Source organism: Suillus clintonianus (genome assembly GCF_016758775.1).
Source record: "Suillus clintonianus strain FC179 chromosome Unknown DEU56scaffold_19, whole genome shotgun sequence".
NCBI lineage: Eukaryota > Fungi > Basidiomycota > Agaricomycetes > Boletales > Suillaceae > Suillus > Suillus clintonianus.
This window is the reverse complement of record NW_024539243.1, coordinates 506,941-531,979: the sequence shown is the minus strand read 5'-3', so window position 1 is coordinate 531,979 and position 25,039 is coordinate 506,941. Positions and strand designations below refer to the sequence as shown.

The following is a 25,039-nucleotide window of genomic DNA, read 5'->3' as shown; positions in this document are numbered from 1 at the left end:
ATCAGTCGCAACCACATCAGGGAAAACCTCTTCAGGGAAATAGGGCGAATTTGTGTAAATGATGGTGTTTTATCGAGTTTTATTGTGTTTTATCATCATGTTTCACATTAGTGACATTTATGAACTAACCAACAGCCCCCTGATGCCTTTGTTGGAATAAAGTGGGCAAAAGTGCAATAAAATGCAATAAAGTGTGCAGCATTAATAAATCTTCATAATAGATGATCCTCGAGCAATATCACAATGACGAAGGTGAAACAAATATTATATTGTCATTCAAACTCAATATACAATATACTACATAACTACTAATGAACGGGGAGATTGCAATGAACATAAAGGAGCGGATAGTAGCAACAGATGAAAAAAATCACTAGACATGAAGGAGCAGTTAGCAAGGCTCGACATCAACAGAGGAATGCACTTACACCATAACAACAATCAATTTGATCCGGTCAGCAAGGCTCGAGGTTGACAGACAATGGGCACACTTGAACCTTTAAATAGGATCATAATTGTGTCAGTCAGCAAGGCTCGAGATTAAAGGATGGCCACACTGACTAGCTTCGACGGAAAAGTGATTTCTGTGGTCAGCAAACCTCAAACTCGCCAGAGGGTCAAAACACTAACTAGCTGTGAAGGTTGGTCAGCGAGGCTCGAGCTCGACAATGAACAACACTAACCTCCTGTTTGATGACATGGAAGAGTGGATCATCGGGCGTGGATGGATGCATTGTAAAGAGACGTGCATAGACGACACCCACCTCAACTGAATGTGACTGGGTGTGTTGGGAAACTGAACCATGCCCATCGCGTTGTTTATGGTCTGAGCAGCTGTAATCGTGCGCGTCACGTTTCCGTCCACCAATAAAGTCAACGAGTCAGGTTGCCAGTCGATCTATCGGATAGAGTAAGTTAGTAGGTTTTTTAAGATAAAGAGCGAGTAAGAAAGTAAGGGAATTGAACCACAGTAGCAGAATCTTTGACATCGACTATCAGGCGGCATTTCGAAAAGGAGTACACACGGACGAAACTAGGTACACCCAAGGAGTGTGCGACTGAAAGTGCGTTCGCTTTTGTTGCTCATGAGTCGAGCTGTAAAAGCACGTTGTAAGGAGACATTCGACAAGTTGGTCGATGTCGTGTTGTGGTTGAACATTGAACATTGAAATTTGAAAGTTCGAACCAAAAGTCATGTGAGTGCATGTGGGAAGTAAACAAACAAGTGCAAATGTTGGACTTCAGAACATTTCAAATGTGTACAAACACAAGCGTCTCAACAAGCATCGCATTGCCTCACACGTCCTCGCCTTCTTCACTACATCCGACAGCGGCATTGTCAATGAAAACCTTATTGAACATTTCTCCAATGAGGTCCAGGTCATGCTTGGTCGCATTCACTGCCGCGGAAGGCATATTCTTGGGCTCCGAGTCCCTTCATGTCTATATTCTGGCTCAAGGAACACGGTCTCATGCCTGGTCTTACGTTCTCCAACGAGCTTATCAGCTGTGAGTGAGGGTTTGCATACTGACTTTGCTTGCTTGCTCTTTAGCTACCTCAAGTATCACCTGCACCCTGAAGTGACTGGTGTGTGTGTTGTCTGTATGTGCGTCAATTTTACGTGCGCAGAATAGTTGAACAGATCCAGTGCCATAGTCTTGCAGCATGCAGATTTTGCCATATGGCGCTGCAATTTGAGTGTGACAAACTTCGATCTTACGCAACCGAAACACTCAACTCAGTACACACACAGCCAGCAGTGAAAAATGGTGAGTTTGTGATGTGGCGAGCAGCTGTTCCTGCAAAACGGACGAGCTTAGATGTTGCTTCCCCCTTGTTTTTTTTAAATGCCTTACAAAACATGTATTATATATACTTACTTCAATGTAGGTTAATATACATCCATATTTTCCGTGAATATGTATCTTTCTGTAATAATATGCGATAAAGTTGAGAAAGTTGACTAAAACCAAGTAATTCTGCAAATTTCGCATGGGAGCTTTTCCCTGATGCAAGATTCAAGTGACCGTTAAAACCCAACCGAGCTCAAAACCGACAGTCATGGCTGACACTGTCAAACCAGTACCGCTATTCTATGGCGACTACGGAGAGAAAGAGAACCCAGCGGCATGGTTCGCACAATTCGAACTGTCACTTCCGATCAGCTGGACAGATAGGCAATCCATCCAACGATTCGGTATGCAATTAACACCAGGAGAAGCAGCAGAGGAATGGTACCAAGGATTAACGTCACATCAACTCAGTTCATTCGCCAATCTGAAAACGGCGTTCTTCAAGCGCTGGCCATCGCCCAAACGACCTAAGCTTACACGGGCGCAACAGAAGGAGCGTGTAATGGCACAGATCTTGAAGGAGGAAGAAGTGGGCGAATGGACGCAAGAAGGACGAACCGGCAATTATGCGCATGTCACTTGGGTGCTCAATGTCTCAAGACTAGCGCTTGGAATGGGCGACGTAGATGGTGGAATGATCGAGTATGTGCTAGAAGGAATCCCAAATCTACTGAAGGATCATCTCAAGTGTGTGTACAACACTTGGGATGAGTTTGTCGAAGATATACAGAACGTCCCAAACATCAAACTCAAACGAGGACGCGAGGACCTCGAGAAGGAACGAGCTCGTGATGTGGAGATCGCGAAACTCAAGGTGCAGAGTACACCATCACCACTATCCTTACATCAACCGTTCTCGCAGATGGCATTGGGAATGCAGCAAACAACCCCAACGACATACCGCCCGACGTTAAGGTTCCCCAATGCACCACCAGTACTAGTGGGGATGACAATAGCGCCACCCATCACTAGTATCAACCCATTTGCAGCAGCACGGGGTGGAACACCGGGATATGGCAATGGTAGAGGAATGTTTGCTCCACGCGCACCCTTAACGCGGGCCCAGATTCTGGAAAGAGTAGCGGTAGCACCACAAAGGCCTAATACGGAGGCAGGCATGAGACAGTATGAAGCGGACGTCGATCTATGGCACCGTACCTACGGTACGGAAGGAATCCCTTCGCTGGATTGTCCCTACCCAGCACGACCTGGAACAGCAGTACTGGGTTCGGGTGAATGTTACAACTGTGGAATGGTCATGGACCCAACCCACCTTAGCTCTCAGTGTACGACGACTAGTCCACTGCGACCACACGAGACTAGATGGCGTCAACAGGTCGCAGGACTACTACGCAGAGCAACACCGCAGCAAGCAATACGTTCCCCATATCCAACTCCAGTTCAATACATCATGCCGACGAACTACCCTCAGTATCAGCCATACGGAAACCCCAAACCAGCGCCAGTATATACGATCGCACCGCAGGAGGATCACAATTGGGGAGATCAGAACGACGTGTGGGGAATCGAAACGGGATATGAGTGGATGCAGGAAAATTATGGGGGACCACTGCAAACACCGGACCAGCAGTAGTCCCACACACGTCGAGTCCAACAGAATCCCAAGCGCTTCATACTGTATATGATACGAACATTTTTCCTTCGCTTATCGCATCCATTTCATCTATCTCACAAGCTAACATGGTACCAGCAGGCACTAGTAACGATACAGATCATTCTATTTCTTCAACTACGGACACGACTATGTCGTTGGAGAATGCATTGTTGACTACGAGCCCGGTTGTACCCCCTCTTATATCTAGAAATTCTATTACTGACGTTTACCTGTTGGATGCTACCGGCAAGTCAATTCGAACACAAGCAAGTAACCCCTTCGTAACGGTACCACATCTACATGGACTGCAGGGAGAGAAGATAAGAATCTTAGCCATCGTAGACAATGGCGCCATGATCAATGCTATCGACACAGCAGCATATCAACGAATAGTGCAAAGACTCTCTCCGTTAAGTACATCGTCCAGAACTCTTCGCATGGCTGATGGCTCATTAGTACCGTCCACAGGTGTATGGACAGGCATGTTCTCATGGGGACCGGTCAACCTACACACATCGTTCGAAGTGTTCCCTAGTGGAGGCTCGTGGCGCATGTTGATAGGGAAACCACTGTTAGAACAAGTCTGTGCAATCCACGACTATAGCAGTGATGCTATAATGCTACCACATGAAGGCACACACCATCGAACACAGAACTTCACCGCGTATCGTCCATTACCGTCCCCATGTCTACCTTCAGCTATCCGTTTCCCTTCTATCATTAAGTTCAACCATCCGCAAATGTTCCCGTCATCGATCGATTCAACAGATACTAACAGTACTAATGATATTTTGCACATACAGACTTCACAACCACCTTCAAATGCACATAATGTAGCAACCCTCACCAGCACCTCACCTAATCAGCCATCAACGACTCAATGTAACACGAACACGCTAACCAGTACGCACACCCAACCAACCCAACATCCACCATCAGAAGAAGGACCTCAACCAATCCTTGGAATTGAGGATGACGCTCAGCCAACGTTGATGGGCGAAGTGTTAGATCTTTCACCCACAGCACTACCCAAGGACGTGTTCACGAGACTCACGCAGCACGGACCCTTCTGGCCAGAGCGGGTAGAGGCAATTGTGAAAGCAGTTCGGTACGGGGATCAACTCACCAAAGAACAATTGGGCCAATCCCGGGCGTTGGTAGCTGAATTCGCAGATGTTTTTGCTTTATCAGTACGAGAGGTAAAACCGGTAGATTTTATTAAATTCCGCTTACAGATTCCATCTGGGACAATGTTTACCAAGAAGGTGCACCAAAGACCACTAATGAAACCACAGCGAGAATATCTGTTTCCAGTACTGGATGACATGCGAGAAGCCGGGATCACGAGATTCATCAAATCGGACGAAGTCAAAGCGGTAGCTTCTACGGTTCTCGTGCAGAAGACTCACTCAGGAACGAGCCTTTCAATGGAGGATATACGACATATCGTAAATAAGCAGTGCATCGCGCTCGGGGAGAAATCGGACCCAGACGTCGACTTAGACTCAACGCCAGTCACGGTACCAGAATGTATTGATCCGTCAAAGGTTAAATGGTGCATTTGCCAGAATTTTAACGAAGTCAACAAGGTATCAGAGGTTGCACCCACACCGCAAGGCGATATAGCGGCGAAGCAACAACGCTTAGCGGGACATCAATACATTTGCGTACTCGATTTTGTGGCAGGCTTCTATGTGATTCCTGTAGAAGAGGAGAGTCAACCTTACCTGTGTTTCTACACAGAGGGTCGAGGGTACGAGGCGTATTGTCGTATGCCGATGGGAGTCCAAGGTGCGCCGTCATGTTTTAGTGATCTCACAGCTCAGGCTCTGTACGATATCCTGGTCAAATTACTAATGGAGCTATACGTTGATGACGGGGCGATGGCAGGAAACACCTTCGACGAGTTGTTAAATCGACTACGTATATTTTTCAATAGATGCAGACAACGGAACTTATCGATATCGCCGACGAAGACGCAGCTATTCATGAGCAACGTTATCTTCGGAGGGTCACAAGTAGGATGTGAGGGCATACACCCAGATTTAGCGAAAATAGCCGCAGTCGCTGAGTGGCCCGTTCCCCAGAATTTATTAGAACTGATGCGCTTCTTAGGTTTAACAGGGTACTTTAGATCACTCATTAAGGACTATGCGCGAATAGCGGCCCCACTTACTGACATGCTACGCAATCTAGACAGGCCACCACACAATGCAAAGGTAGGGAAACGCAAGTATAAGCAGTTCTTACGGGACTACAAGCTAGAAGGCTTCTGGGAACAACAACACTCACACGCACTAATGAAACTCAAACAGATCCTCATAGCAGAACCGGTGCTTCGCGCACCCAAGTTTGATGGTTCACCCTTCATAGTCATCAGTGACAGGTGCAAGGACGGGTTTGGCGCGGTACTCGCCCAATGTTTCACCACGCAACAATCATCAGGCGAACCGACAACCAAGGTACATCCGATCGCGTTCGTGTCGAAAAGGACGTCACCAGTGGAAGAACGGTACAAACCGTACCTGTTAGAGTCCGCGGCTCTAAAGTACGCGTTCGACCAGTTTGGTACAACCATATGGGGGTTCCCCGTGGAAATTGAAACAGATTGTATCGCACTACGCGACACGCTGCTAAGCGACAAGATGTCAGTCGTGCACGCTAGGTGGAGGGACGGCATCATAGCTTACCAGATCACGGACATTCGTCACCGCGCGGGCACGAGCAACACAGCGGCAGATGCACTTAGTCAGAGGTCGTCAGGATATCCAAGAGTCGACGGAGACGGAAGTGCATGGTCGGTGAGCGAGGATTGGGAAGCAACGCACAGCCTGGTGAATGATCTATTCGTCATTCAAACAGCTAACCACACTTCTGAAACAGCAATGTTGGAACTACATACCCGCTTCAAGGACGAACCTCTCTTCCTCGAAGTAATCGAAGCGCTAGCCAACCTCAACGTCGACAAACCGGAACGAGAACGTAGACGAGCCCAGCACCGTGCGCTCGGTTATATGATCGAAGACGGTCGATTATGGCGAATTGCCGACGGCAAATCGACAAGGGCGCGAGCACAAGTCGAATGCGTGACGCAGAAAGAGGCCATAGCGTTGGCAAAAGACGTACACGCTAATAACGGTCATTGGGGTAGGGACCTCACGAAACTGCAGCTTATGGATCAGATAGTGAGTCCTCATTTAGATCAGTCAATTATTACAGTGCTACTCGAATGTCCACAGTGTAAAAACTTCGGTTCGTCTCAATTGCACGCTCTAATGTACCCGATTACACGACGTCATCCGTTCGAGCTACTAGTAGCCGACTACCTATCACTTCCCAAAGCTAAGGGTGGGTACCACAACGCCCTTCTCATCCTCGACACGTACTCCCAGTATGTCTGGGGATTCAAGCTGAAAGTCTATGGGACCGCGAAGACAACGTTAACGGGACTAGATGCAGTCGCACATACCTTCCGAAAGCCAGAAACATTTATGACAGATGGCGGGTCGCATTTTGATAACGGAGATGTTCACGCGTGGTGCATAGTGCACGATACGAAACACCACGTCGTAGCAGCCTATTCCCCGTGGATCAACGGGCTAGTGGAGAATGCTAATGGGAAGTTGTTGGGACGATTGAAGCGATTGTGTAGCCCAGGATTAGGAGAGGACGAATACGAATACGAGAGTACAAGAGTGGAAGACCTCACCAGAACATGGCCGGATCACTTTGACACCACAATCTGTCAATTGAACGAACGACTCATCCCAGCGTTCAAATTTTCACCAAAAGAATTACTCCTCGGACTGGTAGTTAACACCAGTCACACCACTATCGCGGAAGCAAGCACAGCACCCAGCACGTCGGATGTTAGCATCCATATGGCATATGTAGATCAACAGAGAACAGACGGCGCGGATCATGCAGCGGCACACACGATCAAGAGGAAGAACAAATTCGACAAAAAGGTGTTGCAATCACACGCGGGGGAAGTTGTATTCGAGGCAGGACAATTGGTCCAGGTATACGCGAGCGCTATGGACATGACGATGTCAAGCGCAAGGAAATTGGTACCTAAGTGGTCAGCACCCAGGTGAGTCGTCTCTAGAATCAGCAACTCGTATACTCTCACCTCGTTAGAAGGATTTCCCATCAATGGACTATTCCATGCAAGACGCCTTCGTCGTTTCATCCCGCGCAATGGTACCGCATTAGCCACGCTACAAAGTGCAATACAAGACGGAGACAGGAGCGAGGAAACAGAAGTCGACGAAACGTGGGCGACCATTCAGGGAGAGCTAGAGGATACAGTGGATTCAGACAGTGAAGAGCATACAGATGAAGACAAGTAGATTCAAGATGCGCCCCCGGAGTGACGCCTTCTGGGGAAGGGGCAAATGGAGCGGGGAGCTCCGTCCACAGCTTAGGAGCATGAGGCAAGGTCAGACCAGGGCATAGAGGCAGCAGCGAGTGTCAGGGGTTTCGGGGTTCTGGGGTCTTAGGGCACACGCATACATACACATGTACATTAGGACGGGTTCATCCATTCCATCCATCACTCTAGAGAGCTAGGCTGGCGGGTCCAACGTTCGTTGACCTGGCCCCTCCCGCTAGCCCTAGTCGGGTCATCATTTGGTCTCAGCGCTTAGTGTAATTATACCGGCATCTATTGTACCGAACAGCCTTCGACAACCCTGAACCTCTTCTCCTTTCCCTCTCAGCCGAATTCTATCCACAGGGAGTCATATATCCCAGCTCTCCGTTCCACATGCTGATTCTGTGTTCTTGTCGGCATGTCATACTGCCGTTGGCAATAAGGAGATGCCCGACGAAGTCTTCCACCTCGCACCTGGACTCCAATTTTCAGGGTTCAAGAGCGTCGTTGGCATGCTGTGGGAGGTCGATGATGCTGTCGCAAAACACATCATCGAAGCTTTCTACGACAATATATTCAAGAATGTGAAGGATGGTGGTGTCATGGACTATACTAGTACAAAGGTGGCCTGGGCACTCAACGTTCAACCCTTGCTACACATACCGTGAAGGCGAAAGTACCACTCGAACAGAGGTCGGTTTTTACTCATATCGGTGTGTAGTTCTACGTCGTATTGCTTTCATTCCTAGGCCAGTTCAATTATACCGTCATTCTGTTGCTTCTTCATGCACTCAGGTTCTGTGGTCGGCTCTCAAGTCAAACCACCTTCTAAGTCCATCTCTATCTCTATCTCAACAGACGTCAAGATCATTACTCTCACCATGTACCTAATCACCAGCACCAGCGTCAAAATGTTCAACGCTGATACCTGCCCTTCCGGCATGCTTGACGCTGCTGTTGGAGTGAGTGAGGTATCACTTCAAGCTACCAACATGACCCAAAGTGCTTAACATCGTGAAATGGGCCCACCGGGCAAGGGGAACATCCAAAGACTCCACACTTGCACATCGGAAAGGTCGTACGAAATTTTCTCTGGCGTCACTGTCAAAGAGTCAGTGTTGTTGCCGACTGCTGGACCGTCACATCACATCCCGAAATGCTTTCAGAAGTCGGCATGTGTGAGCAATATTCCTATGTACGATAAATAGTCGGGCAGGAAGCCCCAATTCCACGTTAGTTGGTAGTGGCATAAGTGTATTTGGTTGTGGCAAAACCAACGCGGGAGTTGGTGGTATCGAACACGGAGTAGAAACGCTCGAGGAACGTGTAGCCATTGATGAAGTCGAGACCTTGACCACTGGTCGTGCCAATGTCATTGACAACGAGATAGACGCTGCTGCTGCTACCACCAATATATATATTGAGGGCACGGGGCCAGATCTGGCCGTTGGGTGTGAGAACGTAGGTGTTCTGTGCTCAAGAACCGGTAAGCAAGGGACAATAACACCTCGAAATAGAAACGGCATACGCTGCCAACGTTGAAGTCCAGGTTTTTGAGGGCGCTGTACTGGGTGGATGTAATACGGAGAAAACCAGTCGTCCCATCCAGAGTAGCGCCGGTTGCAGACTGGTACTTATCGAAGGCGTCTATCAAACGCTAATTAGACTATGATCACTCGCTGCACTCTAAATACACACCGGTGGCAATGTAAATGAGGGTGGTGCCGGTGTCAACGATACCAGCCGTCGCAGACAAGATCGTCGTGGTGCCGTAAGTAATGCTCTCGTTGATACCCCAGTAGTATAACGCAGGGTTTGCGGTGGTAAGAGGACTGAAACAATTGCCGTCAATCTGGATTGATCTAGGAGTCGAAGTAGCTTACGTATATGCAATGGAGCCGTTGTATTTGGTGGCATCAGTTCCACCGAATGTGAGCTCTCCGTTGGTAACCGTCAGAGAAGTGGTGGGCTCGAAAGAGACGCTGACGACAATCTCAGAAATGGTGCCCTGGCTGTGCAGATTCTGAGTGACAGTCGGGATCATCGTCGTCGGTTCATCTTCCAGAGTACCCTCTGTCAAAACGAGAGGCCCGAGACCAAGGATACCGTCAACACCGCTGAAGCCGGATGCCGTAGAAGGAGTAGATACACCGATGGATTGACTGGTAATGGTGAGCCCACTACCGAGAGTGACGGTGTCGGTGTACTCAGTTCCTATATATTATTGTAAATATTTTCAACTTATGGTATATTTGTATGTCATACCAAAGAAATAGCCAGAACCATAGCTGACCCCCACAGGCTGACCGGTGTTGACGCTGGTCTTGGTCTGCACGTACGCAGTGGTTGCTCCAACCCAAGTGTTCGAGCTACCGGTGTCGACGACCAAGTTATCTGTAACAATCCATTAATAGCCGCATGAACTCTCAAAATTAAACTTACAGGTTGTAGCAGGGCTGCCGACGCCAACTTGTGCGATGTAGGTGACAGCTTCGTTGATCAAGGGAATGCTACCAGCACGGCGATTGAGCGTGCTGAAGGAGCGGTCCTTAATGGCAGCCACGCGAGCTTTATCACGCTCCAAGAGGTTGATGGTACCATTGGAGACGTTCAATTTCCTGGCGATGGGGAGCGTGATGGGGGAATTGCGAATTTCAACGAGCGATGCCGCGATTGACAAGGTCAGGAGGAGAGTTGTCAACAAGGATACCGCGGGGAACATGATTGACTCAAAAGTGAGAATGATACCATATTCAGTGGCCCATTATATATGCGCTGACGAACGCGAATGTTGGGCACCTTAGCCACGTATGAGACGTCCCCCCTAGAAGAACCAGATCACGAAATAGTCGCGGTCCGAGCCATCCCACTGTATGCACGTGTTAAACGATTCAACTCCTAGTTAGAGGGAATATTCATATACCTGTTTACCCATGCTCCACTGGTTAATTGAGTTCTTCCTTACCTCACATTGATTTCCATAGCGACACTCGCCCATCACGAATGCACCTTCAAGTTGGCAGTATGTTAGTACCAGATTGATGGAGCAAATGTTGCTGAGCAGGGCGGATGTCCCTGGTTGTCCTGGGCCTACCTGTAGTGTTACGCTGACGTTATTTGCCAACTCGACACATGATACCATGGAATGTTGTTATGACCAAGACTAATATAATCGAAGAAATGGTTGTGGTTGATCATGCGCACCAATAATCGGCACAGACATGCATCGTTTGCAAATGGGAAAGATTCGCGTGTCTTGAAGGAAATGCCATTTCGTAGCGGTGCACATCAGTCTCCAATTCCCATAGTAGTCCTATATGTGATGCATCGTCCAAAAGGGCCAAGGAGTCTCATGCTATCATGGTCCCAATTGTTGTACATATATATGTCATGTGCGAGAATCGAGTGGTGGAGATTTGTCCTGGGAACTGGAAGTCCAGTGACAGATGAATTGTTGATGTGTATTTTGACCTAGCGAAGGAGTACCATATATTGCACCCGTGCCAGCGGCGACGTCGCACGTCCACTGCATCTTGATTCTGGGTTGACGCGGGGAGTCGGTAATTGATTGATTGTTCGATGATCATCGAGCTCGAGGTATATTTTCGTCCAACCAACCGCCATATTGAACCTCCTTACCTGCCATTAGAATTTATTTTCCTCATCAAATCATTCAAAACGGTACTAAACGACACTAGCTAGACGCCATCAGCCAGTCAGTAGCTTAGAGCTATGAGAGCAACACTCAAGCTGCTTCTCACATTCAAAAATCGAAGGTTTGCATTTACAACACTATCCAAGAACCACAAGTGATGGTTACAACGAGTTTCCTTCATGTGCCTCAATGAAACCCAACGTGTGTACCGTGTTTCATGCACTACATCTTTGTATCGATGTGATCATTAATTTTGTAGTGATTCATCGAGTCCATCTGAAACTGAAAGGATTCCTCCGGCACGCCTTTACCCCGTCCGTTCATTTTCAATTGACCGAAGCCTGCCGGCTTGCCCACAATGGAAAATTAATTTGTATTCTTCTATAGTTTACACGGCTACAATCTCAAGGATTCATGAACTCACTGATGGAGGCCCACGATTGCAAGCTCATCTTTAATTTCGAAGCTGCTCTCAACTTGAAGGCACGTCTAACTGCGCTCAACATGCCGGCGACAATGCTGAATCGTGTAATTTTTACATTCTCTCAAGCAGGCCAACGCACTCGCAACGAATGCAAGAGCTTTGATCAGTTGCTAAGTTCCATTGTATCTTCATGCCCGTGCAGCAAGAAACTTAACGCCACTCGTATCATCAGGTGCAGTTCTCAATGCACTCAGTTCGAAGCATCAGGCAAGCATTTTGCCTGTTCAGATTGATTTCCTGTCAAGCTTTCCTAGCTGTAAGCGAGGCAACTTCTCGTCTCAGGTGCTTAACGTATGATAGTGGTTCATTGGATCCTCGGGAGAGATTGAATCGTTTCATTGAGCTAGAGATCGACTTCTTGCGATCGACCAGGCAGCAGAACGCAGAGTCTTGGGGAACCGCTCATCCCCACAACCTACGCGGTGCAGTCCGCAGCCGGCCTCAAGACCCATCTCAAGAGCGGGCATATCACCACGTCCTCCATTCTCCACCAGAGTCTTTAACTTCAGCATATGTGGCCTCAGTGTAACCACAAATTGTTTGTTACACATCCTATAGTCGTCGTCATAACCGGATTCAATAAACTCTTCACGCCATACTCCTCTACGCCCTCCTGTAGCCTGCGTATCACGCTCATTGTTCCATGCACTGGTGAAAGCAAGCACATCAGCACTCACATTCGGTAGACGGTGAAAAGGACAGACTCGCACAGGCACTATGGAATTGGCCGAGGCTCAATGCTCAGCACTCATGAACATGCGAACGTACTCGGACTGGTGACATGACATCTTTGTCCGATCGGGCATGGCGTATACTTCCAGATTTTGTTATTGGAACAGTAATACCCGAACCCGTTTCCGTGATTGAAACCACGCAAGGTTGAGCACCCCGCTTGATCGGTCGATAGGCATAAGCATGTGGTTCAAGGCCTGCATGTAGGTCGCAAAAGTGCTCACCAACTCCTGTGCAGGGAAAGTTCAAGGGTGTTATGTTCACATCCTCAGATGCGATGGCTACGCCAGTCATTGCCACGGCAGAGATGATGATAGTGGTGAGTGAAGTGAATTTCATGGCTGAAACTTGATTTTGTGGTTTGAATCAATAACTAACCTGAGTACGCTGGCTTTTATACACAGGTCGGACAGCCAAACAACTTGCATCAATGCCACACTCCGTGACATAATTTCTTAAAGGCTTGAAATGATGTCCCGGATGCACTCCGCTGCGAGTCCTCCTGGTACGTGTTGGTGAACTTCGATCTATGATGATGATGATTTATTCACCCAATTTTCACATTCCAAGGATGCGGCAGACGCACTCGCCAACCATATGCATATGACAACTCAACAGGACTACGGGCCCATGTGCCCGCCACCCGCATGACCTCGCCACCTACTGACGCATACTAGCAGCCAGGCCAGTGGTCGCGGGGTAAACTGTAGCGGCGTTGTGGAATACCTCGATGGTCCCAATATTGTGACTCACGAGTTGTTCACTCATCACTAGATGTATTTCTGACATTATTGAGTCTCAGAGTACGTGAATCGGGTGATTGCACTTGGATTGATGGTGAAGTGACGTGCCGTTCATGACTGTGTGCTACACACGCAATGTCATTTTTTTTTATCCTCAGTGGTACTTTTCCCTGCACTAATGTGTTTCATCTTTTCGAACAACGGAGAGGTGGTGGTGGTGGACATTGGGTGAATCGTGATTTCGCCTATTAACACCAGTTGCCGAAAAAACTGAGCTTCGATCTACTAGTAGGGCCATGGCCATCATGTCGATTGCATTCTGTAATACATCATGCTTATCCGCATCGCAGTCAATCGAAACAGCCGCGGTCACCTCTCGACGATTATTCCCAGTCAAAGGACAAAGAGTGGGGCGGAACAAGGAAATTCGCAGCAATTTCTTACGAAGCCTTAACGGGTTCACGTATTCCAATTTATTCAGTGATTGTACACGGAATAGGGAAGAAGGGCCGACCACCGACTGCACAGCAGACTCCGTGAAAGAGGTATTTTTCAGCACGCAATAACGACCGAGGAGCTACTTTATGCTCCAATTCACTGAGTACACTCGGCTGACTCCTGACAATCAGATGTTTAGTCCGAAACCTAAGAGGCCCCAGCAATTCTTCATACTTCCGTTCCGCCCTTCCCCCAAAGTCCACTACATAGGACATGCAACTCATCGACATCGGGTCTAACTTCAGAGTGCGTGGAAACTCAGGAAAGCATATTTGACCTCAATCTGACCATACAATACATGTCACAAATCCTACTATCTTATCAAGAGGACCGGATTAAACGAACTGCAGAACATCATGCCATCAGCACTCCTTCACGCCCTCATGGACATATCATGCTCGTTGTGCCATGCACTGGTGAAAGCAGGCACATCAACACTCACATTCGGGAGACGGAAAAAAAGGAGAGACTCACCCAGGCACTCTGGAGTTGACCGAGGCTCAAGGCTCAGCACTCATGAACATGCGAACGTACTCGGACTGGTGACATGACATCTTTGTCCGATCGGGCATGGCGTATACTTCCAGATCTTGTCATTGGAACAGTAATAACCGAACCCGTTTCCGTGATTGAAACCACCCAAGGTTGAGCACCCCGCTTGATCGATCGGTAGGCATAAGCATGTGGTTCAAGGTCTGCATGTAGGTCGCAAAAGTGCTCACCAACTCCTGTGCAGGGAAAGTTCAAGGGTGTTATGTTCACATCCTCAGATGCGATGGCTACGCCAGTCATTGCCACGGCAGAGATGATGATAGTGGTGAGTGAAGTGAATTTCATGGCTGAAATCTGATTTTGCGGTCTGAATCAACAACTAACCTGAGTACGCTGGCTTTTATACACAGAATGTATAGGGGACAGCCAACTTGGGTGTGCTTGCATCACGAAACAGATGCCAAACTCCGTGACATGATTTTATTGAAGGCTTGAAATGATGTCCCGGATGCACTCCGCTGCGAGTCCTCCTGGTACGTGTTGGTGGACTTCGATCTATGATGATGATGATTTATTCACCCAATTTTCACATTCCAAGGATGCGGCAGACGCACTCGCCGATCATATGCATATGACAACTCAACAGGCCTACGGGCCCCTGTGCCCGCCGCACGCATGACCTCGCCACCTACTAGAGCATACTAGCATCTAGGCCAGTGGTCGCGGGGTAAACTGTAACGGCGTTGTGGAATACCTTGACGGTTCAAATATCGCCACTCACGAGTTGTCCACCCATTACTACATGTATTCCTGACACTATTGAGTCTCGGCGTACGCGAATCGGGTGTTTGCGCATGGATTGATGGTGAAGTTCGCGTGCTGTCCATGATTGCGTGCTACATACGCAATGTCAATTTATACCAAACTGATTTCAGTTGTTTGCGATATCTGCATTGGTGATCATGTTGGGACTGGTGCTATACTCAGCACAAGCATTGGACGCATCGCGCGCCAATACGTTCTTGATGAAATTGCGCTACGTGTCGAGCGCGCCAGAAAGTCTAGTTTTCAATGGTCTGGCGTTCGAGCAGCTCGGTCGAGTGCTGCAAAGGAATGCATGGTCGCACGTTCCCTCTACTTTTGAATAGCACATTCCAACTATTGAAACCGTGTCAACTGTGACCGACAGAAGCATTTAACCCATTGGCCGCCTTCGAATCGTGATGACCTGGCAGCATGATTCTTCATCTGCTGGTTGAAAACACGCTCCAGTGGTAGCCACCAATGATGAGCGCTGAATGAGACAAGCGAAACAGCACATAACCACGGTCTCGATTGCGGACAACAACAACGATAGTGTCCAAGCTAAGGAGAAACGAGTGTCCACAATATTAAATTGTGACACTAAAGTTACTGGGACCCTGCCTCACCCGGCGTGGGAAAGCGCCAACACCCGGAATGGATTTCATTCAAAGGCGGCTTTGCAACCTTCTTCGTCATCCCTCTAGATTTCGGGCTGGATCTATGTTTAACTTTATGGATTTTTGCTCGTGAATTTTTTCTTCGATCCATCCAATTGAACTTTAATGGTAGGAAGCAAAATTAGTGTTTCCTCGACATTACCACACATTCCCTCGTGAAAGCGATTAGCAGATTTATGCAGATTCTTGCGATGTTCGACAACATATCGCCTTGAATTGGACTGGGCGACACGTAGAGTCTCCCGCTGCTTAGGAAAATACGCCGGCTTGTTCTACGGCAGACATCAATATATCACAGCCACTCGTCAAACTGTGGCACATACTGGAGAGTCCAGACGCTTTTGACATCTTTTTGCGCTCAGAAAGCGCCGACTACACAGGAGACTTTCCTGTGTCCTCATTCCGGTGGCGCTAGGTGAGCGTTGGGAATACAAGGCGTTTGGGTAGGCACCAGGTCCGTTGCATCAATGGAAGCAGCTACGCCCAAGGCACCTACTCACAAGGCGTGTGGGTAGGCACCAGATCCACTGTATCAAGAAGCAAATACGCCACGGACGCGCTCAGATACGCCCAAGGCATACCAAGGACGCGCTCTAACTGCGCCGCTATTTCCGGGTTGACCTCTCCGAGACAAGAAACTGCTCCTGCTATATTGAAGACTGGTATGTTGCGCAATTGCAGTGTTGTTTGTCAATGAATCTTTCAGGAATAACAACCGCCAGGCCGAGACTAAAGATCTAACAAGGATATTTTCTCGTCAACTGGAATATACAAATTTTCTTAGTAGAGTCCTCGCACTCTGCCGATGCTTAGAGCTAGACATTGTAAGCAATACCCAAGTCTTCAGCAATGATCATCGCAGCCTTCTCTCCAATGACGAGCGCCGTCGAATATGTGTTCTTGGAAGACAATTAGACCAAAGCTCAATTAATCTTGTGTAGTGCTCACCGTGCCAACATTTTTCGGCACAATAGACATATCGGCAACCTTGAGGTTCGCAACGCCGTACACATTTAGTCGAGCATCGACGACGCCTTGTTCTGCCTGCGGCTTCATGGCGCAGGTACCGAGCTGCACGCACACAGAAAGATCAGACACCTCATTTCAAACTTTTAAGCTGCAGCTGCTGCACGCACCGAGTGCCAGGTCGTTTGCACTATGATTTGATTCAGTAAGTAACCATAGCGATGGACATGCAAAACCGGCACATACCGCAGTCACGATGGTATTTTTCAATTGCCTCGTCATCTTCAGCAGTGTAGACGATGTCAGGCTCATTCAAGGCCACTGGCCCAGACGCTTCTCCACAGGCCGCAGCGCTTCCCTCTGGGAATTTAGGATGGCCGATAGCGAGTTCACCTCGGTAGGAAGGCATGCGTCGGTAGATTTCGCGCATTTTTTTGTACGCAAAGTTGATTGGTATGATATCAGATGGACTGGACGAACAATCATAGATAGTCAGACATGCGCAAGGGCCTCAAATGAAAAGTGCCGACTCACTCATCGAGAAAGCCTGTCGTGAAGTCGAGTACTTCCTTGCCGGTCTCGTCCAATTTGATATGCACGCTACCGACAGATGCGGGGTAAAGCTGTCGAACGGTTCAGGGAAAAATCACGGGACAGGTGGAGAAAAGTACTGTAAAGTAGGCAGCCATCATGTAATTGCGCGGAGGAAGGGTAAATATGAGTGGTCCAATGTATCTGGTCATCGTGAGCTTCCATATCTCGTCAAAGCAAAAAAATGTTGACAGACCCTGCGATGAGGGAGAATATTGCAACACATTTGTCTGGGCGGTCCCGGAAGAACTCGTTCCATCGTGGTTGGAAGGCTGAACCCATGGCGTTCAGCTCGTCGCCATCAGGACGCCACTTGATTTTCGCATCGACACCACTGAAATTCCAATCAGAATGTACCAGCAACGACAAATAAGCTGTACCGACTTCGAAGCAACCAGTGATTTGCCATTACTGGCCCATTGAGTAAGAGCATCTACAGTTGATCAGTTCGAAAGGTGCCGAAAACATATCAATACCATGTGCTAACCCTTCGTAGCACTCTCCTCCCCACGCCAGAGCGGGTCCATAGTAACAGCCTCGTCAGCAGCCAAGTACGGAACCAAAACAACATCGTGATCTGACACTCGTAAGCCAAGACCTTAGCCCATTAATACACAAATGAAATATTACCTGTGTAGTTTTCTCCAACGCCAGGCAGGCTCACAAGTGGTTTAATGCCACATCGCTTTAGCACTGCCTCGGCACCGATACCTGACCTCTCGAGAATGGCTGGGGATCCGAATGCACCGGCAGAGACAACAACGAGCTTTGAAGCTTTCGCAGTAATCGGTGACCGATCTGCATCTGGGAAAGACACTGGGTCGTTGGTGAACTCGACGCCTACGGCACGCTTGTCCCTGTGATTCGGAAAAGACATTAATAATGAAAGTTGGTTACGGGTGCGATATCAGGTAGATTACTCACTCGAAGATGACGCGTGTTACACGCTTGCCAGCCCAAATTTGCAAGTTCGTGTTGTGTGTTTTGTTGTAGATGTAGCAGTGGGCTGCGTCTGAACGCTTTCCGGTAGCTCCATCAATGTACCTTTTCACACCTGAGTCCAATCCACAACAAACTACGAGGATATGCTCACTTTGCCCATGGCTGAAACAGCTTCAGTCAGTGCTCGCAGGCAGAAAAGCAAAATTAAAAAACTAACGCTGTATGTGTTACACGTTTCTAAATCATTGGTGTCGTCGGAATACGGCCTCTTGTGATAGGTCGTACCAACGCTGACGAACTCTTCACAGATACCGAGTTTATGCCCACCAGGGGACACCTTGACAGGTCCGGCGTACCCGTGAGATGGACGACCAGGTTGCACGTCGAATGTCTCCAGCTACACAATGTGAGAGTCAGAATGCAAATATAACATAATATGGTAAGCTCATTCGAGACCTTCTTCATGAGCGGAATTAAATTCTTCGATTCCCAACCTTCGACTGCCCAATCATCGTAATCGGAGGCAGGTGCACGGGTGTATGCCCCAACTGCAGGGCTATACATCAGCATGCTGTTTGTTTCAGCAAAAATAATACATACAATTGATAGTCGACCCTCCACCGACGGAACGACCACTCGGAACTACCAATGCTCGTCCATTGAGTTTCGGAGAGGGATTTCCAAAGTTGAATGTGAGCGTCGTGCTGTTCGGAGCCATATGGAACGGATACTGATAAGGCTGGACATGAGCAGGTTTGTCGAGGGTGTGTTCACCCGCTTCCAGAACTAATATTTTGAGCGATGGATCACATTCAGCTAGGCGGCCTGCTACGACACACGCCGTGGCACCACCTGCACGAAACGTTAACACAATGTTCAGATAGTCTACGATAAAAGACGTTATTATCCACCTCCAGCAAAGATGATATCGAATTCTGTTGGGGATGGGGGAGACATTTGATCGGTGTAGACTACTCGATCATTAGTGCCTGTGTCTTATATGTACCAGTGAGCCCCTCGTCAGATGGTGGCTGCTAATTATGTCCGTTTGTGTTTCAGCGCTATAAATATGCATGGGAAGTGATATGATGCCAAGGACCCCGAATGTTTCATGTAGAACCTGATACCCAGAGAGGCAAAGTTGTCCCGGAGGGTAAGTTCATCAACCTTTGTCGGGACGCGGGGCTAGGTTCGGCACTAGGAGCAATTATACGCATGATCGCGAAGGTAATTGATATCCGTTGCGCTCAGCTCATTGAGGCCTGCCAAGACTGTGCATAAAGTGGGCTCATAGAGACCGTTAAAGCAGACATGCTACCGTCGAGGTACCCACAACCACTATAATGCACATTGACACCTTGTTCAGGACGGACATATAAGGGCGGGTTAGGTAATAGATTGATACGTTGAAGATAAGACCTTCGACCCTCGGATGGATGACACCCTGAGACTCGAAGCCGCCGGTCGTGTCTAGCTTGATGAGGTCGTGTAAATTGTGTCATTAGAACGAACTTAGCAACTCGTTGAGCAGACGACATGATTTGCAAGCCGATGGAGACGGTGGAAATGGCAAGGTTGAGGACTAGGGACATCTGAAGGTATGTGCATGTGCCTTGTGCGATGAGAATGGTGCCAACGTAGAAAAGAGATTCCTCGGCCAAGTAGACGAGGGCGCTGGCGACACCGTAAGAGCACCCCTCGACAAACACGCCGCGCAGGCTCAAGAGACACAGTACGAATGCCGCGTATATTGAGAATGGACTGGAGAGCAAGTAAGGACAGGATGAGACATATCAGACGACGATCAAAAAACGTACCTCGTAATACACCATGGTAATCTCTACCGCCACATGTAAGTCCCATCGCCATGTTTTACAATGACTTGGGTGACTCTAGATGTGCCGTTCTCGGGACAATCGCACCAACTCTTGTACTGACTCAGAACATGGGATCGTGAGCCAGCGCATCGCGGAGGGTTTCCATAACAAATACTTTGGAACCGAGGCTGCGAATCCGAGGACAAGATTGCCATATGAGTTGAACATGCTGGCATCTAATCCACCAGCCAAGACTAAAACGATAAATCAGGACAGGAGGAATGGAAATACAGGCGTCATTGCCCCACTTATTAGGCAGATGAAAAAGATGACGAGATTGATTGGCTTTATGGGGATGGTGGGTAAACAGCACGGAGGAGTGCGAAAAGCCCCGGGGCTGGGGTGTTTTTCATTGGGCTCCTGGCCGTTTGTTCCGCATGGAGGCACGACGACGCTGATGGATTGCACCGTGCGTGGACTTGTCGGTCTAAGTTCGCCGCTGAGCAATTTTGGTTGAATTTCGCAAGAGTGATGGTCGGGTATTGAAGGCCAATGACGAGGATGCGCGTGGATTTCCCTGTTGGAATTGATAAGCAAAAAAAGACAGATTTAAAGGCTCAGATGGACACAAAAAATGTGCTAACCTGGCCATGGTACCAATTGCTGTGATGCCTACACAGGGTGGTCCAGGCTGGTTTGGGAAGGACCAGTTTTCTTCGCGGGGCGAGCAATGAAAACGGCAGCTTCATATATGGTACATGTGCTGCATGAGTGTTATGGGAGCATCGTGAGGTGATGATATCAAAGAGACACTGATCTCATTTCGATATCGAACTTTGTTGACCAAGAATACAGTGCCGATGCTGAAATGATGACCAAATTGATGGCATCGACGTTCGGTCGCGGTCGTTCTGTGCAACGAGCTCGCCTCTGCAGTTGTCTGAATGGTGTAAGGGAGAGGTCTGCCGTTCCCGAAATTTTGTTATTGGCTGCCAGGTCTGCTCAAATTTAAAGTTCTGAAAAACGAATTCAATCAGGAACAAAGCCTTTGCACAACAATAGACAACAACGTCAACGTTCCAGACGAGAGCGAAGTTTTGAACTATGACTTGACTCTTCAGTCTCATCGCAGACCAGCTACACTGATTTTTGCCTTTCCTGCGCTGCGAAGCATATCCGGACGTTGAACGGATCGACGGTCTACCGACTGGGATGGTATGTGCACGTGTCATCCAGTATAGGAGTTAAGCGGAGATAACAATGCTTTGAAGCTTTCGATGATACGTATCAAAAAGTCTCGTTATTTGTCACCTCCATACTGATGGGCCGTCTTGCCCGCGGTTTCGAATCCATCAAGATTACCTCCAAGAGCGCTGTAATATTCTTCAAATATTAACTCAGGAAGGTTCGCTCCCAGCCACTTGGCCGGGGCTCTTCTACACGACCTCCTGCGAGTCTCCTCGAAGGCGGCAGCCATTCAGATGGCAGTCGTAAATTCGCGCGGGACAGAACTTCAAAGCGCCTTCGCCCACTGATCTTTTTTTCCCAGTTCTCACCATGTACTCCCGCGGACGCAAACTAGCATTTTATTTACGACGTCAACACCGAGTCATCAGCTCCTGATGTGAGTTCGGCTGACACAATGTGTAGAACGTAAGATGCTCAGCCTAAAGGCAGTGATTCTCTTCTATACCACGCCCTAAAGGTGTACAAGCTTGCGCCAGAGCTATATTCGCCAGCACGGGAATACGTCTGACCCATTCATTGGACCATACAATGCGCAATTGAGGATTTGAAGATAAGCCTATCTCAGACTCGTGATCGCTGGTAACTGCCGGAACGTGTCTGTTCGAGTTTGAACGTTCTTTAAAGCCATTAACATCATAGTACGACATTCTTCTCATTTATATTAAGTTCATGCACTTATCACCGACTTTCAGACACATTCAGACCTATCCCTATGTAAGGTGTTCACTAATTTGCCACTGGTTCACGAAGCCCTGTAAGATAACGTCCACTGTTTGCATTTACTTGCTTCTGCCCCACCAGGCGCGCGGTGAGGGTGCCATGGGATTCCTTCTAGCAAACCACCATATTTGTGACGAGGGTGCAAATGTTACCTTCACGACCAGTCCATACATACCCCTCCGATTGCACGCGTCTCCACGAAACCGCGGGTAAACATGCAGTGAAGAACAATGACCTTGGGCCTCTTGTCAACGCCTTCCACGCCAGATCATGGCAACTAAAAAATACCGAGTCCATCGACGTTATAGATGTCGTTGGTTCGAATGTTCGCATCGACTCTTGTGGCATCCAGGTGATAGAAATCCAGCCTCGAACACACGAGGGGGTGTATTAGTATGCCTGTTGTTCAATGATACAAGCCTCGATCCCTACCGTCTTTATTATTCCGGTAGTAAAACATCACTTCCCGCGGTCCAATGTCGGGATATATTTGCCCGAAATTTGTCTGGGCAAAGCTTGGACCTCCCCTGGTTTATAGGCACCAACAGGGGTCCTTGTCTAGTTATACCACGCTGCTTTCCAAGGACGGTTCTGAGGACCGTGCGACGATGAATTTGAAACGTTTGCCAATGCTGCTTCTCATGAAATGGTCTCCGGGAGTATCCGAACAAAGTCATGGAAAGCGCACTTCTCGTGCGTATTTGGTTCTTTGTGTAAGCTCTTCGTCGAATTGTCTATTGGATACTAAACCGTTTGTAGTATATATATTCATGTCACGGATCATGGGTAAATCCCATGACATGTATCATATCGGAAGTGCTCTTGATGCGTGATATGGTTTGATGGAAGGAGACGAGAGATAGCATTTTCTGATCCAAAATCAGATCAGTAGTCCCACCAAAGTAACCTACATAATGCTGCGCCTCGTGAGATCAGGATACCCCTGTTGCAAGACATCGCTGGCAGTGTAATACACCATAGCTCGAAACAAGCAGGCGGACATCTTTGTTTCAGGCCCAACACTGCAGTTTATATATCCATAGCACACACAAGCTTACGTTTGGCTTAAACAGGAATCCTTCTACGGCCCACGCCGAATTGTCTACCGCGATCACCGCATCATTGACAGTTACACATGTTGATCATGTGCATGAGAGACAACACCCTTTGAGCCCCTGGCTAACCTCGGAGCGATGCATATCTGTACGGTCATCCGTTTCTATATATAATGATACACAAAGTGACACCCACGCTTTCGCACGCTTTCGCACGACTTCCTTACACCCCCCTGCAGCCGAATTCACCATGGGAGCAGGTATACCACTAGACGCTGGTGCGTTGATGTCGACAGTGCTGGAAGGCATTTTGTATGGCGAGTCAATTTGCAATTGCAATGCGGTCGTCGGAGCTCGTGTTGATCTGTAATTTTCCGCAGGCTTCTCGGTGCTCATGTTCGTGGGTACCATCTGGTCTTTGACCTACAAACGACACATGCAGGACATGAATCGCCCAATTGCTGTCGTGGCAGTTCTGCTGCTGATACTGAGTACCGCGGTTAGCATCTCCCCTCTTTACTTACGCCCCGAGCTATTTCCTGACGAGTCTCCGAAGCACATGGTAGTGAATATAATTCGTGCCGAAGACGGACTGGTGAGGGATCGCAACATCCTAGGCGGACCATCGGCATACTTTGCAGACGTTTCTCAACAAACATATGTGATTAAACACTCGATTTATGTCTTGCAGACTCTCCTTGCCGACGGGGTGGTGGTGAGTTCGTGAATTTATGCGCGATCTTGAAACCCTCTCGGTTAATAGAAGCGCCTTCCTCGTCTGGTAAAAAAAGATTTATCGCTGCTATGTCGTTTGGCAATCCGTCTGGATCGTCGTCCTGCCGATCATGCTGTGGTGCAGCGTTGCAGGTGAGGCTACAATCATGCTCAGCTCGTCGTGCATTTTGACTGACATTGCATCGAAGTGACGGGCGTCATTGCGCTCTACAGTGTCTCGCAAGCCGGCACTGGCTCCGGGATCTTCCTCCATGCGCTTGCGCAGTGGGTCACGGCGTTCTTCGCATCGACAATCGCGACTAATCTGTTGAGCTCAGGTGAGCATGTTTCCGAGCGTGCAATATTGAGCCCTGAATGTGTCCAGGATTACTGGCATATCGCATCTGGACAATCCAACGCAGCATCTCTGGCGTACATACTACCGCGAGAAGCACCGTGATGCCAATAGTGCGCGTGCTCGTGGACGCCGCTATTCTGTACTCCGCGGCGCTCCTTACAGCACTGATACTCTTCGTCCGAGGAAACAACGGACAGGACGCTGTCGTAGACTTGGTAAATTGCCTTTATCCCCCACTATCGCCAACTACTGAGTTTCGGGGACTGACTTAAATAACGCAGGCCATGCCCATCATGTCGATCGCGTTTTACATGGTGCTCATACGCATCGCGCTGAACAAAAAAGACCGCACTTTCGTCTCGACGACGAGTCTTAGTATTCCGCGACGGACGGCGAGCGAGGTGGAACAGGAGCGCTCAAGACAGCTGTACGCTATGAAGCCTTTGCAGGTCCATGTGGCGCAGTTCACGCATGAAGACCGAACGTCGACGGGTACGCGCGACTCTGTGAAAGGGGTGTCTATACCGCAGTCGCCTGGCAGCGTGTAATCGGTCGACGTGAAAATCATATCATGCTATATTTTGTGTTTTCTAGTGTATGATTCGGACTGTATGGGAAATAATCAGGACGAGGGAGAACATTGATGGATAGGATACCCCAACTACTTTATTATATATTAATATGAATTGAAGTGTGGAT

The 25,039-nt window shown here is 48.4% G+C and overlaps 10 protein-coding genes across 10 annotated transcripts; 3 read left to right on the top strand and 7 right to left on the bottom strand.

The window, feature by feature from the left end:
- Positions 1-668: 668 nt before the first annotated feature.
- Positions 669-1,764, top strand: DEU56DRAFT_754270 (uncharacterized protein; the record flags this gene model as incomplete). The annotated part of the gene is made up of 8 exons (XM_041349793.1): positions 669-735; positions 835-910; positions 1,000-1,064; positions 1,180-1,196; positions 1,246-1,380; positions 1,461-1,513; positions 1,554-1,588; positions 1,658-1,764. The coding sequence occupies 8 exons, from the start codon at positions 669-671 to the stop codon at positions 1,762-1,764; spliced, it is 555 nt and encodes a 184-aa protein (XP_041210914.1).
- A 6,508-nt stretch (positions 1,765-8,272) lies between these two features.
- Positions 8,273-8,625, top strand: DEU56DRAFT_790692 (uncharacterized protein). Its single transcript, XM_041352616.1, has one exon. It carries the CDS (start codon positions 8,291-8,293, stop codon positions 8,510-8,512), a length of 222 nt encoding a protein of 73 aa, XP_041210913.1. The 5' UTR covers positions 8,273-8,290; the 3' UTR covers positions 8,513-8,625.
- Positions 8,626-9,077: 452 nt separating this feature from the next.
- Positions 9,078-10,566, bottom strand: DEU56DRAFT_732495 (aspartic peptidase domain-containing protein; the record flags this gene model as incomplete). The annotated part of the gene is made up of 6 exons (XM_041348278.1): positions 9,078-9,314; positions 9,373-9,491; positions 9,543-9,676; positions 9,728-10,058; positions 10,110-10,238; positions 10,287-10,566. 6 exons carry the CDS (start codon positions 10,564-10,566, stop codon positions 9,078-9,080), a joined length of 1,230 nt encoding a protein of 409 aa, XP_041210912.1.
- Positions 10,567-12,318: 1,752 nt separating this feature from the next.
- Positions 12,319-13,054, bottom strand: DEU56DRAFT_900092 (uncharacterized protein; the record flags this gene model as incomplete). The annotated part of the gene is made up of 4 exons (XM_041356501.1): positions 12,319-12,631; positions 12,661-12,698; positions 12,752-12,912; positions 12,940-13,054. 4 exons carry the CDS (start codon positions 13,052-13,054, stop codon positions 12,319-12,321), a joined length of 627 nt encoding a protein of 208 aa, XP_041210911.1.
- A 1,149-nt stretch (positions 13,055-14,203) lies between these two features.
- Positions 14,204-15,081, bottom strand: DEU56DRAFT_790678 (uncharacterized protein). The gene is made up of 2 exons (XM_041352615.1): positions 14,431-15,081; positions 14,204-14,369 (listed from the first exon to the last, which is right to left on the bottom strand). Exon 1 carries the CDS (start codon positions 14,791-14,793, stop codon positions 14,464-14,466), a length of 330 nt encoding a protein of 109 aa, XP_041210910.1. The 5' UTR covers positions 14,794-15,081; the 3' UTR covers positions 14,204-14,369; positions 14,431-14,463.
- An 864-nt stretch (positions 15,082-15,945) lies between these two features.
- On the bottom strand, positions 15,946-16,630 carry DEU56DRAFT_790671 (uncharacterized protein). The gene is made up of 2 exons (XM_041352614.1): positions 16,445-16,630; positions 15,946-16,383 (listed from the first exon to the last, which is right to left on the bottom strand). Exons 1-2 carry the CDS (start codon positions 16,506-16,508, stop codon positions 16,235-16,237), a joined length of 213 nt encoding a protein of 70 aa, XP_041210909.1. The 5' UTR covers positions 16,509-16,630; the 3' UTR covers positions 15,946-16,234.
- Positions 16,631-16,685: 55 nt separating this feature from the next.
- Positions 16,686-19,530, bottom strand: DEU56DRAFT_211415 (GMC oxidoreductase-domain-containing protein). The gene is made up of 16 exons (XM_041345084.1): positions 19,340-19,530; positions 19,029-19,280; positions 18,885-18,976; positions 18,646-18,825; positions 18,580-18,590; positions 18,411-18,530; positions 18,117-18,343; positions 17,974-18,063; positions 17,871-17,919; positions 17,683-17,820; positions 17,567-17,630; positions 17,430-17,518; positions 17,142-17,365; positions 17,066-17,085; positions 16,878-17,000; positions 16,686-16,828 (listed from the first exon to the last, which is right to left on the bottom strand). The coding sequence occupies exons 1-16, from the start codon at positions 19,383-19,385 to the stop codon at positions 16,745-16,747; spliced, it is 1,809 nt and encodes a 602-aa protein (XP_041210908.1). The 5' UTR covers positions 19,386-19,530; the 3' UTR covers positions 16,686-16,744.
- DEU56DRAFT_211452 (uncharacterized protein) lies at positions 19,531-20,217 on the bottom strand. The gene has a single exon (XM_041345086.1). The coding sequence runs from the start codon at positions 20,018-20,020 to the stop codon at positions 19,676-19,678; it is 345 nt and encodes a 114-aa protein (XP_041210907.1). The 5' UTR covers positions 20,021-20,217; the 3' UTR covers positions 19,531-19,675.
- DEU56DRAFT_211418 (uncharacterized protein) lies at positions 20,143-21,249 on the bottom strand. The gene is made up of 5 exons (XM_041345085.1): positions 21,063-21,249; positions 20,890-21,005; positions 20,554-20,822; positions 20,246-20,499; positions 20,143-20,189 (listed from the first exon to the last, which is right to left on the bottom strand). The coding sequence occupies exons 2-4, from the start codon at positions 20,895-20,897 to the stop codon at positions 20,321-20,323; spliced, it is 456 nt and encodes a 151-aa protein (XP_041210906.1). The 5' UTR covers positions 20,898-21,005; positions 21,063-21,249; the 3' UTR covers positions 20,143-20,189; positions 20,246-20,320.
- Positions 21,250-23,461: 2,212 nt separating this feature from the next.
- Positions 23,462-24,902, top strand: DEU56DRAFT_979173 (uncharacterized protein). The gene is made up of 6 exons (XM_041359731.1): positions 23,462-23,585; positions 23,649-23,983; positions 24,060-24,135; positions 24,192-24,320; positions 24,368-24,555; positions 24,622-24,902. The coding sequence occupies exons 1-6, from the start codon at positions 23,519-23,521 to the stop codon at positions 24,886-24,888; spliced, it is 1,062 nt and encodes a 353-aa protein (XP_041210905.1). The 5' UTR covers positions 23,462-23,518; the 3' UTR covers positions 24,889-24,902.
- The last annotated feature ends 137 nt before the right edge of the window (positions 24,903-25,039 follow it).

What these genes read in the sequence shown, in the direction of transcription:
- DEU56DRAFT_211415 (XM_041345084.1), bottom strand. Translation starts at nt 19,385, where the DNA reads ATGTCTCCCCCATCCCCAACAGAATTCGATATCATCTTTGCTGGAG. An exon ending in TGGAGGGTCGACTATCAATT is followed by an intron (nt 18,977 to 19,028) that starts GTATGTATTATT and finishes ATAGCCCTGCAG; the next exon opens with TTGGGGCATACACCCGTGCA. An exon ending in TGCCGAAAAATGTTGGCACG is followed by an intron (nt 16,829 to 16,877) that starts GTGAGCACTACA and finishes TTGTCTTCCAAG; the next exon opens with AACACATATTCGACGGCGCT.
- DEU56DRAFT_211418 (XM_041345085.1), bottom strand. An exon ending in CTTTTTCATCTGCCTAATAA is followed by an intron (nt 20,500 to 20,553) that starts GTGGGGCAATGA and finishes TTATCGTTTTAG; the next exon opens with TCTTGGCTGGTGGATTAGAT.
- DEU56DRAFT_790692 (XM_041352616.1), top strand. Translation starts at nt 8,291, where the DNA reads ATGCCCGACGAAGTCTTCCACCTCGCACCTGGACTCCAATTTTCAGGG.
- DEU56DRAFT_790678 (XM_041352615.1), bottom strand. Translation starts at nt 14,793, where the DNA reads ATGAAATTCACTTCACTCACCACTATCATCATCTCTGCCGTGGCAATG.
- DEU56DRAFT_211452 (XM_041345086.1), bottom strand. Translation starts at nt 20,020, where the DNA reads ATGTCCCTAGTCCTCAACCTTGCCATTTCCACCGTCTCCATCGGCTTG.
- DEU56DRAFT_790671 (XM_041352614.1), bottom strand. Translation starts at nt 16,508, where the DNA reads ATGCCTTGGGCGTATCTGAGCGCGTCCGTGGCGTATTTGCTTCTTGAT. An exon ending in TGATACAGTGGATCTGGTGC is followed by an intron (nt 16,384 to 16,444) that starts CTACCCACACGC and finishes GATGCAACGGAC; the next exon opens with CTGGTGCCTACCCAAACGCC.
- DEU56DRAFT_979173 (XM_041359731.1), top strand. Translation starts at nt 23,519, where the DNA reads ATGGGAGCAGGTATACCACTAGACGCTGGTGCGTTGATGTCGACAGTG. An exon ending in TCCTTGCCGACGGGGTGGTG is followed by an intron (nt 23,984 to 24,059) that starts GTGAGTTCGTGA and finishes TGGTAAAAAAAG; the next exon opens with ATTTATCGCTGCTATGTCGT. An exon ending in GACTAATCTGTTGAGCTCAG is followed by an intron (nt 24,321 to 24,367) that starts GTGAGCATGTTT and finishes GAATGTGTCCAG; the next exon opens with GATTACTGGCATATCGCATC.